The sequence below is a fragment of the Macaca fascicularis genome, chromosome 1, assembly GCF_037993035.2.
Source record: "Macaca fascicularis isolate 582-1 chromosome 1, T2T-MFA8v1.1".
Lineage (NCBI taxonomy): Eukaryota > Metazoa > Chordata > Mammalia > Primates > Cercopithecidae > Macaca > Macaca fascicularis.
Genome location: NC_088375.1, coordinates 195,578,416 through 195,593,617, shown reverse-complemented (window position 1 = coordinate 195,593,617; position 15,202 = coordinate 195,578,416). Strand labels below are relative to the sequence as shown.

General features: G+C 38.4%; 1 protein-coding gene across 37 annotated transcripts in view; it reads left to right on the top strand.

Moving 5' to 3' along the window:
- Positions 1 to 15,202, top strand: part of LOC101867430 (microtubule actin crosslinking factor 1) — a 386,272-nt gene that overhangs the window by 211,180 nt on the left and 159,890 nt on the right. For 36 of the 37 annotated variants that reach the window (XM_074011478.1, XM_065533991.1, XM_074011506.1 and 33 more), the window contains 10 exons: positions 108 to 286; positions 986 to 1,124; positions 1,811 to 2,004; positions 3,039 to 3,201; positions 4,524 to 4,607; positions 7,408 to 7,515; positions 7,710 to 7,808; positions 9,157 to 9,309; positions 9,610 to 9,698; positions 12,165 to 12,300. In XM_074011478.1, the coding sequence (XP_073867579.1) occupies positions 108 to 286; positions 986 to 1,124; positions 1,811 to 2,004; positions 3,039 to 3,201; positions 4,524 to 4,607; positions 7,408 to 7,515; positions 7,710 to 7,808; positions 9,157 to 9,309; positions 9,610 to 9,698; positions 12,165 to 12,300 (1,344 nt within the window). Of the gene's footprint in view, positions 1 to 107; positions 287 to 985; positions 1,125 to 1,810; positions 2,005 to 3,038; positions 3,202 to 4,523; positions 4,608 to 7,407; positions 7,516 to 7,709; positions 7,809 to 9,156; positions 9,310 to 9,609; positions 9,699 to 12,164; positions 12,301 to 13,569; positions 13,642 to 15,202 lie in introns of those variants that run through there. The other variant, XM_074011519.1, reaches the window with a different exon arrangement.

The following is a 15,202-nucleotide window of genomic DNA, read 5'->3' as shown; positions in this document are numbered from 1 at the left end:
TGGGCATTTAGGTGGTTTCCAATATTTAGCTATTACAAATAAGGACTTCTTTCTACCTTTTTTGTTCAATTCTCTCTCCCTCTTTATGTGTGTCTTGTTCCTGGCAGCACACCCAGGAGGATTTACAGCAACTGAGGTCAGACTTGGATGCAGTTTCTATGAAATGTGACAGCTTTCTCCATCAGTCTCCATCTAGTTCAAGTGTCCCAACTCTGCGCTCAGAACTGAATCTTCTGGTGGAGAAGATGGACCATGTCTATGGTCTCTCTACTGTATATCTGAATAAGTGAGTGAGCTGAGGTTTTGGGCCCAAGGGCAATATTTTCCATTGGGATAAGAAAGAGAAAGGCTTAGAGTGTTTCATGAATAATGGAGAGAGATTATAGATCCTGAAGAGCATGTACTGATAATGAGAGGTCTTGGCTTTAGTTCCTGGTAACATTAAGTAGGTTCATTTGGACTGCAGTGTAGAAGTGCCAGTGATATGGATGGGGAATTAATTTGCAATGTTACGACTATGATTTACTTCACTTCTGTTTGATTAAATATTTCTGAAAATAATACTTAATGGAATGAAGAGAAAGGAAGAGAAACTAAAGAATAAAACGAAAAGTTTTTAGTTGAACTAGGTATTAGACTTTGCAGGTCTTCCCTTTTCCCACCCATCTCTACCCATGACTTTGAAGAGTAGCACATCTTAAACTCTTCATAGTGTAAAATGGGTTTCTGGCTTCATGCCTTTCCTCCATGAGTCCACCACGTGTATGCATGTTCCAGTGCCACTTAGAACTTTATTTTGAATTGGCTTAAATTGGCAGCATAAAAACCATGTTTACTTGTTTTCAGAAAACCCTGTCAATATCTAAAAATGGTGGCATTGATTTTGGTCATTTTGTTTTATGAACCTCTCTATAGCACTCCAGGTACATAACCCTGGCTCCTAAAATTCATGTGTTAATGAAGGAATGTGTATTTGTCCCCATAGGTTAAAGACAGTTGATGTTATAGTACGTAGCATACAGGATGCCGAACTCTTGGTCAAAGGTTATGAGATTAAGCTGAGTCAAGAAGAAGCAGTACTGGCAGATCTCTCAGCTCTGGAGGCCCATCGGTCGACATTACGGGTGAGTTGCTCTGAGTTTCTTAGGAGGCCGACTTAACATATTCGTCGCTTTGGGTTAGCAGAGAAATGCAGTTTTGGATGGCATGACACTGATTTAAATTAGCATTTGAATAAGGCAGAATGCCATATTAAACATATTTTAATATGTATTCAAAGAAGAAGGGACTGAGAAGTATGTCTAGCTAGAAAGGCAAGAGAAAGGACTATGTTTTTCGATTTATTTTTTCCCTTTTCACCTGAATAAAATCATGGCTTAATTGGATACAGTCAATGGTTGTGCCCTAAGTTTATAAATCACTTAGCTGTTATCTAATTTGATTCTCACAAGTCACTCTGTGAGGTGGACAAGAAGAGATTTTTATTTCCATTTACAGATGAGAAAACCAAAACTTAGTCTGGCTAAATGACTTATCTTGGTTTCATATGTTATAAGTGGGGAAGCCAGGTTTCAAACACAAGTACTATGCACATTTCTCTATAGAGTACTGTCTGTCCTTGACATCCCAGTGTGTATCAGGAAAGCAGAGACCATGACATGTGGAGGCAGTCCTGCCACAAACGTTCCAGGGCACAATCACAGATACAATGTGGAATTAGCTGTAGACCGTGTCCTTGTTTCCTGCCTTAGACTGACTCCTTTTTAGCACGGAAAATATACAGCCTGTTTCTGTACTTATGTTTCCATAGCACTGGTTTAGTGATGTGAAGGACAAGAATTCAGTGTTTTCAGTCCTGGATGAGGAAATTGACAAGGCCAAGGCAGTGGCAGAGCAGATGAGTCGTCTGACGCCAGAGCGAAACCTGGATTTGGAGCGCTATCAGGAAAAAGGCTCCCAGCTGCAGGAGCGTTGGCACCGAGTCATTGCCCAACTCGAGATTCGGTGAGTGGTGGCCCCACCTTTTTCTCCTATCAGAGTTCAGGGACTAGGTTTTAAACAAAAACAGAGTTATATCTGTACGTTTATATTTAAAGGTAGAAATGTATAGGGAGAGGTGGAAATTTAAAAACCACATAAATTCTGGACAAGATAAGTGATAGAAAAGTGAGACCCGCAATCCCAAAGCAGATGTAATGCCTCTCCTGTGTCCCAGGTCTTTTCTAGTTAAGACGTTGATGTCAGTGGCTTACTGGAATGTAGACTTGAAAGGTCACTTCTCAAGGACAAAACCTATACTCTAGTTCTTGTTTTATTAGCTTTGTATCCAAATATGAGCCATTTTTTCATGATGGAGCTTTACAGAATTTCTTGCTTTCATCTCATTTGCTAATTCAGTAACTTTTCATCTCTGTTACTAGAGGTCCTGCTTCTAATGACAGATATAAATAGGAAGGATAGAAACTGCACCTTTTGGAGGCTAAGCTGGTTAGGGAAATTTGTAGGGAGAGGAGCTTAACAGCTCATGTAAGTTTTCATTCTAATTGGAGTATTATCACAAAGCTGGTTAGACTAAGAGAAGTCTAACCAGGAAGTAACAGGAAATAATGACTATTTTTCACTTCTCTCCCCTCTCTGCCCTGAGAAATTATAGTGATTCACAAATCATAGCTGTGCTATACTGACAGATACTCTGTCATCAGGGAATAGAACTGTACAGCCAATACTACCTTATTGGTCACCCCGGTAATTCTTGGCAACGTAGGTGAAAAACTTGACAAGGATTATTGTGGGATGCTAGACCACAAGGCAGCATCCAGGGCTAGCAGGTCACGACTGGTTCTACTCACTTTTTCGACCATAGGGTGCTGATACATGCATAGGTCTCACTCAGCCTTACATCGCTGTTCCCCAAAGATAAAGATGGATCATTTGTGGTCAAGCCCAACTGGACACATGGGTTAAAGAGGGAATTACCTCATTTACCTTACTGTATATGTACCAAGGTATCTGATAGCAGTTTCCCTTTGTTCTTCTAGCCAATCTGAACTAGAAAGTATCCAGGAAGTTCTGGGAGATTACCGAGCCTGCCATGGAACTCTCATCAAGTGGATTGAGGAAACCACTGCCCAGCAGGAAATGATGAAGCCAGGCCAGGCAGAGGATAGCAGAGTGCTTTCGGAGCAGCTCAGCCAGCAGACAGTGAGTGTGGTATTAGCTCTGGAGGGAAGAGTTAGAAATTTAAATTTTGTTTATCATAAAAGAAAATGATGTACTAGCAATTAAAGCTTCCTCCAAATGGAAGATATTCCAAGTTCCCTTTTCTTAGCGTGGTTTGAACAGGATGGTCCCAAGATACTGGCTTTGCATTTAGACTAGAGAACCTTTCAGGTACCTTCAGTTCTGAGTTTCTGTAACTGTCTTGAAACCACTAGATGGACAGATTAAAATTGTCTTTATTTTGTTTCTTTAGATTACATTTTATTTTACTAGGATTAGATATGGGGTTTTGAAAACCAAGGGAAAATTCTAAGTAGATGAAAATGATTTTTTTTTTTTTTTAAATGATTCATTTTAAGCATTTTTGTTGTTGGCATTTTGTTTTGTTTTGTTTAGCATTATGGTTAAGAGTATGAGGCCGGGCGCGGTGGCTCACACCTGTAATCCCAGCACTTTGGGAGGCCAAAGTGGGCGGATCACAGGGTCAGGAGATAGAGACCATCCTGACTAACACGGTGAAACCCCATCTCTACTAAAAATACAAAAAATTAGCCGGGTGTGGTTCTGTAGTCCCAGCTACTCAGGAGACTGAGGCAGGAGAATGGCGTGAACCCAGGAGGCGGAGCTTGCAGTGAGCTGAGATCATGCCGCTGCACTCTAGCCTGGGCAACAGAGTGAGACTCCATCTCAAAAAAAGTATGAGATCTGGAGTTGTATTGCCTGGATTCCAATCCTGGCTCACTTATCTGCTATAAGCCTTTGAGGAAGTTATTTAGCCTCGCAGTGTTCTACTTCCTTATCAATAAAATGGACATAGTTTGTTATTTATTTAACCTTATGAGATTATTGTTGCTAGGATTAACTGAAGTGATACATATAAAATACTTAGAATAGTAGTTCTCAAAGTGTGGACCCCAGACTAGCAGCATCCGTATCACCTGGGGACGTGTTAGGAATGCAGGTTCTTGGATCCAGCACAGTGGCTCCTTCCTGTAATTGCAGCACTGTGGGAGGCTGAGGCAGGGGGATCACTTGAGGAAAGGAGTTTGAGACCAGCCTGGTTAAGAAAGTGAGAACTTGTCTCTACAAAAGATTAAAAAGACAAAAAAGTACAAATTTGTGAACCCAAACCCACTGAACCAGAAACTCTGGAGGTGAGGCCTCACGGTATGTGTTTTAACCACTCTTTCCAGCAATTCTGATGCAGCTAAGGTTTGAAAACTACTGCTTTAGAACATAGTAAATATTCAGCTGTTTCAATGGTGGTAATGGCAATGATAATGTTGTGATATTTTGCTTCCTAGGCTCTATTTGCAGAAATTGAGAGAAATCAGACAAAACTGGATCAATGTCAAAAATTTTCCCAGCAGTACTCTACTATTGTAAAGGTAACTTTACCACATCCCAAAAAGAACATGAATCATCACCAGCTCAGGAAAACCTACATCTTCACTGTAGGTTCTATTTCTGGACAAATTAAGCAGAGTTCTTATGCTAGAAGCTGGCCTGATCCTTCAGTTAAGCAGATATATATTTCCTGCAACCCTATGTTTGGGGTTGCTTGGAGAAGTAGTAGATGTTGGCTGCCATTTGAGGAATCTCCATTTGCATGACGTAGGCCATTTAAACTTAACATGGCAAAAACAGAATGTTTGAGTTTTATTCTTAAATATGCTTCTTACTTGTCTTTCCTATCTCGGAAATAGTATTGCCATTTTTTTGTAGTTGCTGAGGCAAAAAACCCAGGAGTCATCCTAAACTCTCGTCTTTGCCTTAAGCTTTATATTCTCCGTTGGCTCTGTCTTCAGGCATGTCCCAAATCTGACTACCTGTCATTATCTCCCCCTATATTTCCCTAGTTCACATTCCAGTGAAGAATCTTGTACTGAAGACTACTACAGTACCCTCTGAGCTGGTCTCTTGCTTCTGCTCTGGCCCCCACAGGCTATTTTCCCACACAGTAGCCAAAATCGCCTTTTTAGAACATATTGCATGTCACTGAATCTTAGACTCCATTGATTACAAGCTACACTATAATTTTCTACATGCCAAAAAGAGGAAAAAAGAAGAAACTCTGCCAATTATGTAACATGCCATTGATTCTAAGATATATTCCAATTTGAAAGACTAAAATGTGGAGAAAATGTGTACCTTAGAATAGATAAAATATGGTAAATAAGATCATGTCAATAAAAGTCATAATAAAATTCTAAATCCTTACATGGTTTGTAAGGCCGTGAATAATTTAGCTCTCCCCTATTTCTCTTAGAACATCTTTAAAGAAAAATAACTTGAGACCAGGTGTGGTGGCTTATACCTGTAATCCCAGCACTTTAGGAGGCCAAGGCAAGAGGGTTCTTGATTCCAGAAGTTTGAGACCAGCCTGGGCAACACATCAAGATCCCATCATTACAAAAAATTTTTTAAATTAGCTGGGTGTAGTGGTGTGCACCTGTAGTCCCAGCTCCTCAAGAGGCTGAGGTGGGAGGATCACTTGAGCCTGGGACATTGAGGCTATTGAGCCATGATTGTGTCACTGCACTCCAACTTGGGCAACTCTGTCTCCAAAAAAAAGAAAAAAATAACTTGAGATTATTGTATATTTATTTGTTTATTCTGTGACTCTTACTAGAATATAAGTTCCAAGGGAGCAAAGTTTTTCCTGACTTGTTTCTCAGTATGTGTGTATAGCACTCAAAACAATGGCAAGTACATAGAAGATGCTTAACAAATACTTTTGAATGAAGGCATTCCTTTAGTTAATAACAGAACACTCACTGTAAGAAAGAGTTGAGTTCAAACTCTTCACCATTTTCCAGGCTTACTTTGAGTATGCACTTAGCATATGTTTCTGTTACTATATCTATAAAATGAGAACAATAATACCTCACTGAGTGATTGCAAAGATTAAATGAGATAATATATACATAGGACCATGCCTCAAACTTAAAGTGCACTCAGCAAGTGGTAGCAATTGCTTTGATTATAATTATTTTAATGTTGCTACTACTATTTTTCATGGATTCCTTTACAAATTCATTCCTTGTTTTCCTTGTATCAGAGTTTTTTTAAGTAGACAGCAGAAGGACGTTTTAGGCAAAGGAACTGCATAATCCCAGGCAGAGAAGAATGAAAATACTTGATTATAGAGGAAATAGAGAGTATTCTGGTATAGCTAGAAGGCATAATAAGGAACAGTGACTATGGAAAATGAGAGGTGAGATTGGGGCCAACCCATGACAGGCCTTGTTTCATTGTTTTGGCTTTGTCTTCTATTCTTGCTTCTCAAAGTGTTATCTTTGAACCAGTAGCATCAGTATCGCCTGGGAGCTTATTAGAAATGTAGAATCTCAGACCTGCTGAATCAGATTGTGCATTTTAATAAGATCCCCATATAATTTATATGCATGTTGGTGTTTGAAAAGCTCTATTCTAGATCACTGAAAGCTTTTTAAGGAGAAGAATGATGTGGTCATCTTTGGGTTTTAGAAAAAGTATTCTGGTGGAACAATAGAGAATAGATTGAGATGAGACTAGAAGCAGTGAAAGTACATAAGAGGCTACTGCACTCATAAGGCTACTTCATGTGAGAGAAGAAGCAAGTAGACTAGGGCAGAACTTGCAGGGTTGCAGAGGAAGTGGCAGAATAATATGGTAAAATGACAACACTGGTTTAGGGATTAGAAAACTAAGATTCTAATCTTGACTCTGTTACTTACCCACTTAGTTAATTAGGGAAATTCACATCCCATCTCTGGGTTTCACTTTCCCCACAGATGAGATGAAAGGGTTGGTCAGACTGCAACTAAGGGGTCAGCAAACTATGACCCACAGGCCAAATCTTGTCCCCACACCTGTTTTTGTATGGCCAATGAGAAAAGGTTGAAAAGAAAATCAAAAGAATAATATTTTATGATGTGAAAATTATATGAACTTCAGTTTTCAGTGTTCATAAGTAAAGTTTTATTCTAACAACCACACTCTTTCATCTATATATTGCCTATGGCTGCTTTCACATATATAGTATGGCCTGATATTTTCTGCCTGGCCTTTTACAGGAAAAGTTTGCTAACCTCCAGCCTGAGTGGTCACCAAAATGCTTCTAGCAATAAAAAGCTATGATTTATTACATGATGTATGTGAATTATAAAACCCTGAGTAACTGTAGTGAAATTCATCCTTTCCTAGGACTATGAATTGCAACTGATGACATACAAGGCCTTTGTGGAATCGCAGCAGAAATCCCCTGGCAAGCGCCGTCGCATGCTTTCCTCTTCAGATGCCATCACTCAAGAGGTGAGAGGGTGGCGGAAGGAAATACACCACTGCCTTCCCTTAAGGAAAGATTCATTTGCCTGGGCCTTATATTTTGATTTAGGGCTCACTTTTCTGGTGAACATGTGACTCCATGAACATTTCCTCTTATTTTCAACTATTTACATTTCATTTTCTGGCAGATGATTTATTTAAATTGTTCTTTTGAACCACAGTTCATGGACTTAAGGACTCGCTACACAGCATTGGTGACTTTAACAACTCAGCACGTGAAATACATCAGTGATGCACTCCGGCGTCTGGAGGAGGAGGAGGTGAGGACAATTGGGTCCAATATTATCTTGAAAGTGCAGTAAAACAGCTTAGCCAGCATGGTGGTGTGTGCCTGTAGTCTCTGGTACCCAGGAGGCTGAGGTGGGAAGATCACTTGAGCCTAGGAGTTTGAGTCCAGTCTGTGTGACATAGGGAAATCCCCTCTCTACAAAAAATATTTCAAAATTATCTGGGCATGGTGGCACATGCCTGTGGTCCCAGTTACTTGGGAGGCTGAGGTGGAAGGATCACTTGGGCCTGGGAAATTGAGGCTGTAGTGACCCATGATTGTGCCACTGCACTCCATCCGGGGCAATAGGCTGTCTCAAAAAAAAAGCCCAAAATATCCCATGTACCCCATAAATATATACACCAACTATGTACCCACAAAAATTAAAAAATTTTTTTAAACCAGCAAAAAATTATATATGTTATATATGTAATATATATTATACAATTAAATTGTTATATAATTTTTGAGAGACAAGGAAGTTAGAATACTATGTACAATTATGATTTCATTAAAAACAAAACTACATGTTTTTATAGACAAAACTAATAAATAGACAAAACTATTAAATAGACAAAACTATTATGTCTTTGTATACTACAAAGACATAATAAGGCATAGAAAGAAGTTTATAGGCATTTATACCAAATCTCTGTGGAAATAAGATTAAATAAGATTTAAATCTTTTTAATTTAAAGATTTAAAGATTTAAAGATTTAAATAAGATTTAAATCTTTATTAAAATAAAGATTAAATAAGATTAAATTACATAATTGTGTGTTTTAGACTTGTTTGAATTTATTGTAATAAGCATGTCATCTTTTTGTAATTATAAAAATCTTCTGTCTTTGTAAAATAAGTTTCTGCATATTCAGTCTCTCTTATAAAAGAAAAACTGTTAAAACATTAACCATACCATCTTTTGCTTTTTAAATTAGCAAGACTTTCTTTATATCCATACCTACATAATATAATCTCAGTAGGCTTCAGCCTCTTCTCTTCTTACAGATCCACCTGTAAACCTAAGAATTATGAAAATGAGTAAGATGCTATATGTGAAGAGATTTTTTAAAAAATCATTAAGTAATTATTGAGTGCCTATTATATTTGTTTGTATTTTTCAGAATGGTATTAAACCTAGGTATAACAAATTCAGCTCACAAACACCTGTGAGCAATACTGTAGCCTGGCTAAATTATACTTGGGGTTATTTTCACAGCCTACTTATTTAGGTAACTTTTGTATCTGTTTTTAGGAAGACTTCATTTAAGAAAATCTGAAGTCATGCCAACCTAATAAAAGACATTGCTAGAATATTGATTTTCTATTTCCTATTCTAGAAAGTGGTAGAAGAGGAGAAACAAGAACATGTGGAGAAGGTTAAAGAACTTTTGGGCTGGGTGTCTACTCTAGCGAGGAATACACAAGGAAAAGCTACCTCATCCCAGACCAAAGAATCAACAGACATTGAAAAAGCTATTTTGGAACAGCAGGTGAGAGGAAGGTCCATCTCTGTTTATCTGGGTAGAATAATACATGTTAATGCATTAGGTGGAATAGTAGAAGTCACGTGTGGGCCATTCCAGAAGTGATTGCTACCTAAGTAAATGTTAACTTAAAGAAATTTAAGAAGCCATCTTGTTTGTTCTTGTACCTTTTTATCAGCTGTAGCTCGTTGGTGATAATTTGACCTAAGCTGCATGTTTTCTGTAGGATTAAAACAATTTTTTAAATAAATTCTGACTGTTATTTCTTGGGTTTTGAAGCCTTTTCTCTTTATTTCTACCATGTAGGTTCTGGCAGAAGAGCTGACAACAAAGAAAGAACAAGTCTCTGAAGCTATTAAAACATCACAGATCTTCTTGGCCAAGCATGGTCATAAGTGAGTATTAAATGAGAGATCATGGCACATCTGGTCTATCAGGCTAAAACTTATGGCTGTAATGAGATTTCAGACTGGAGAATTCAGGGCAGCAAGAGTCAGATTATGGGGGACCCTGTAGTTCATACTGAAGAGTTTGCATTTAATTTGTTGGCTAGGGGAAGAGATTTTAAACATGATTGTGTTTTGCTTTTAAAAGTTGCTAGAACAGTTATATAAAGAAAGGACATGTAGTGAGAATAGAGGCTGAGAGGCCTGTTAAGAGGCTGTTCTGATAATGTAGGCAAGAAATGATGAGGAATGGAAATGAAGAGACTAATATTCAAGAGATGTTAAGGATAATGAATCTATGGGTTTGGTTACACTTAAAAATTATCACATAAAGTGACAGAGATTTGAATTATCGGCGTATTAGAAAGCATGAGGGTAGATTACTCCAAAGGGTTTTTCGGGGCTTCTCAGCCTGTTGAGGAAGCCTCAGAGAAGGAAAAGGAAAATATGAGTGATAACTCAGAACCCAAGAAAGAACAGAGTTCCAAAAAGGAGAGAAGTTCAGAAGTCAAGAAAAGTTGAATAATATCTGTACATTTGGCAAGTTAGAAGTCTCTGGTGCCTCTGGTGACAAGTTGTGGCATGAGGTCAGATTTAGTATGGTGAGGAGCACATTGGAGGCAAGCAAGGTGAAACAGAACTGCTCTTTGAAGAAGCCAGGACATAGGAGAGGAAAAATGTAATAGAATCAATATTTAAAAATGGAGTATATGATCAAGAAGGTTTTGTTTTCTTAAAAGCTACAATGGAATTAACTATGTTTTGGAGTAAGTCTAAGGACAAAAGGAAGGAAATAATTAGAGAAAGGTCCCAGTGGACATGCAAGAGGATGAAACTCATTGATCATTAGAAAGTACAACCTTAAACAGGAAATTGAGGCCACTTTTTTTCTGAGGTGGAGATGAGGGAAAGGAGATTAAGAAAGGTATGGATAGAGGTAAATTTGTTAGGACTGAAGCCAGAAAGTAGGAGAATTAGTGCCCAGTGGTCTGTATGTTCTCTTTGAAATAGGCAGAAAGGTTTGTTGAAAGGATGGTGTCCAGGAGAAAGGAAGAAGAACTTGGCTGGGAATTTACAAGAGGATTGTCAGGAAATATTGTGGCCCAATTGAGATTGGAAACCAGTTGGCTCTCTCTATGTGGTTGTGGAATTTTTTTTTTCCTCTAACTGGATTTACCTAGCAGCCTTAGTGTAGGAGCAGAAGAGACTGATGGTTTGATTGATTGGGGGTTGGACATTTATCAGGTTAGTCAGTGGAGAGTGCAAGGATAATGGTAGGGAACTGATTAAGAATGTGGATTGTGGGGTCTGGCCTCTGAAGAAAAGAAACTTAATAGAGAAGACTGATAGAATAAGAGGAAATAGAGGTGTTAAGGAAGGCTTAGGACATATCCATGAGTTGATGATAGTTCCCATTTGAATCAACAGAGTTCATTCTCAGGAACATAATGTGGAATGAAAAAAGAAAGTTGCAGGATTCATCAGATTCAAGAGGTGGTTACCTTTGGGAAGAAAGGGAAAGGAATGGACTCGTTGACAAATATACAGTGGGCTTTAATTATATCTGTAATGTCTTATTTCTTAGAAAAGGGGGGGTCTAAAGCCGCCAGGTGCGGTGGCTCGTGCCTATAATCCCAGTGATTTGGGAGGCTGAGGCAGGAGAATCACCTGAGTTCAGGAGTTTGAGACCAGCCTGGCCAACATGGTGAAACCCTGTCTCTACTAAAATTACAAAAATTAGCTCAGTGTGGTGGCAGGCACCTGTAATCCCAGCTACTCGGGAGGCTGAGGCAGGGGAATCACTTGAACCCAGGAAGTGGAGGTTGCAGTAAGCCAAGATTGCACCACTGCACTTCAACCTGGGCGACAGAGTGAGACTTCATCTCAAAAAAAAAAAAAAGAAAAAGAAAAAGAAAAGGGCCTAAAGCGCATATGTAAAATAGTAAATCGTGAAGTGAAAGCTGGGTAGCTAGATAACAGGTAAATGAGAATTTGTTATATTCTTCTGCCTGTTTAAATATTTTATTTTAAAAAGAAAATAGGTATAGAAGGAGTAAAGAAAGATAAAACTGGAAGGTAGAGTTATAATCATATAGTGGATTATTGAAGTCTAAGATTTCAGAAGCAGAATAATTTCAGATGATAGAAGGGTCTAAATTTGACGTTTGTAGGTGGGGCTAAAGTGGAGATGAGGTCATTTGAACTACAAGCATGGGGTGGACATAGCACTGACATCACCAAGAACCATGACTTGATCTGAGATAGACAGAAAAACTGAGTGAAATGCCAGAGTCTCCCATGAATATGGAAGAAGATCATCCATCCAAGATGAAGAAGTAGTAATTTTGAAGCAATGGAGCAGAGTTTGGGGATTTTTTTTTTTCCCTAAAAAAACTTTAATGCTTCATCTTCCAGGCTCTCAGAAAAAGAGAAGAAACAAATATCTGAGCAATTGAATGCCCTAAACCAGGCTTACCATGACCTTTGTGATGGTTCTGCAAATCAGCTTCAGCAGCTTCAGAGCCAGTTGGCTCACCAGACAGAACAAAAGGTACTTTTAGTTTTCATCTCCAAATATTGGGTGGATACCTTTTGAATGGTATGAAAGCAGCTTTGCTGATTCAGAGTCATGATCACTAGCTTTCCATGACCAATGTGACTTAATTTTTAACCTCACCTTAGCAGCCATGTGTCTTGTGTTTCCTTACTGGGGTTCCATGATGTGTTGGTCAGTCAAAAGCACTAGAAGACACAGCTGACCCTTTAGACCTTGTTCACCTTTTTTGTCTTATGCCATTTTGTGGCAGACAGCAGTTGAGGAGAACATAAATTCTGTATTGTATATGATCACAGGGCAGTAAGATACTCCCTTGTGGCATTGTCACATGAAAGTTGATAGCCAAGAGTTCTGGATATTGGAAAGAAAAACCTGTGAACCTCTTCCCTTCATACTAAGGCAATGAGAAATTTAAGTTCCAAAGCAAACTAGTAGAGTAGTTTCACTGACTAAGACGCTGGTTCCCCTCACCCATAGTCATCTCATCATGTGGCATCTTTACCAGTTCCCCTCCATGTTCATTTCCTGGACCATATGAAAGTCATCATATTTCCTGCTGGTTGTCCTAAGTTCTTCCTGGATACCTGTGCGTGTGTGTACACTTATCATAATATATACATGTGTCTCTGGGATATATATGTGTGTTTGCCTGCTTATTTCCTATGTTGTGAAGCAATGGCCAACTTATGTGGGGCAGGCCAAAATTAAGCTCATGTGATAGTCAAATTTGGTCCAGATGATGCTCAAAATGATATTCAGACAAAGCATGTCTTGATTCTGGTCCTTGGATATAAATTTTGTGCAACAGGAGTTGTAAAGACCATAAGACAGAACTAGCAATGATTTGATGGTATATTTCCAAAAACAAAGTGCTAGTATAACATTCTCCATTTAAGGTAGCCCACTTCCAGTGGCTTGTTGCTTCACCATATAAGGGAGTATGTGAAAAGTTTTAACAATTGCTTGCTGAGAACATCCAGTTCTCATTTTGAAAGGTTAAAAAAGGGGGGAAAAGGAAAGAAAGAAAAAAAGAAAGACAAGCTGCTGAGCACCACTACATTGAGCATGATGTGTCTCCTGTACTGTTTGTGTGTTTCATGTGAAGTATTGTTCTGATTAACTGACATCCTTGCTTACAAGTTTCACTAACCCTTTGGAGTTTAAGCACAAATGCACAAAGGGAAAAGAGGACGACCTGTTTGGGGTTCTTTTTTGCAAAAACAAACAGTCGCATGCTGGACGCTAACACCAAGCTTACACTGTTGTGTGTGATACGGCTGAGCTGCTCCATAAGGCTCTATCTTTTATCTGCCTGAGGAGTGCCCTGCAACTCTGGTAAGTAGAAGCCTTTTATGTTTTCTTTCCTCCTCTCCTTCTGTCTCTTAATGCTTGTTTAGGTCAGAATGTCCATGTTTGGTAGGATAGAAATGAGTTTCTCTGGATTTTTTCCCAGCTGAGTGTTTCCTGCCTATTCTCCAATTGTGAGGGTGTTGGAAGTAACATTGTAGACTTTTCTCTTTGGCTAGACTCCAGGCCTTTCTTCAGTGTCAGCATTTTTGAGACTCCATGAATCTCACAAAAGAAATGAAAAGTTCTCAAAGGAATGTTTTTCTTTGTCATATTGTCTGTTCTGAATAGTCTTTCATGGATTTTCTAAAAGGAATTTTTCAGGTATCTTGAAATTTTTCAGGTATCACATTCCAGTGAACTTTTTCCTTCAATTTCTTTAAAACAGACACTTAGGGAATTTGCATAATATATATGTTTAAATTATACAGATTGAACTTTCTCTTCTTGGTCAGAAAACAAGGGGATAGGGAATAAATAATACTTTAGTGTGGAGAAGTCTGTCAGTTATTCCATTGATTGAATACATATGTAGAAATGGAGATGAGAACCAAATATACTGTTCTTTTATTTGCTGTCCATACTGTATTCTTATTGTATGCACCTCATCAAGCTTGAAATCCTCAGTGCGTGTTTCTAAAATCTGAGGGGAAATGGTTTAATGATTTTAAGGGTTTCCTTATTACTTATCCATATTCGTCCCATGTTTATTGAATGACAGCTACTGCTCCTAGACCTTCATGGGCAATGGATCAGCTCTTATGGAACTTACTCACTGAGGTAAAATGGAATGCTATTATTTAGGAGGCAGGGAAGTAATTGGAAACTGCTTCCACAAGATCCTCCATCAATAAGGTAGAGAGTTAAATAAGTAATCAGAAAGTAGCACTGACCAAAGAGGGACAGATAAAATTATATACAGAAAATGAAAATAGTGAACATAAATAAGAGCTGAAAAGTTGGAGAGTAATAAAAATGATGAAGTGTTGTTAAGTGGTTAAACACTTAAATAATTTAAAATCTGAATGTATTATTCTGTGATAAAAGATCTCAAAATGAGAATTCTTTAGGAGCTCTTTCTAGGATTTGCAAGAGTAATTTTGACAGTGTATATGCCTTATTCACTGACCTTAGGACCTAACTCCTGTGTTAAGATGTGACTCTACTGTACTTGTCTTTTATAGTTTTCTGGGTCTGACTCTGGGAGGGCATACAAGATTTAGAGTCAGACCTTGATTTATTTCTGGAACTTACTAGTTTTGTGACCTTGGACAAGTTACCTAAACTATGTGCCTCATTTTCATTTCTTCAAACTAAAGATTCAAACAATTGTTTTCATAGGATTACTGTGAGAATTAAATGTCAGTGTTCAATAGATCTAATAATAAGTGACAGCTGTAGTCATGGTTATTGTGCTACCCATTCTAGCCTGGACCAGAAGAAAAGTTACTAGTGGTTCCGTAGGCAAGGGTTCCCGATCTATTTCTTCCTTGTCTTGCTACTTCCAAGTCCTAGAACTAATTTAATTTAGAGCCATTGCCTTGGGAGA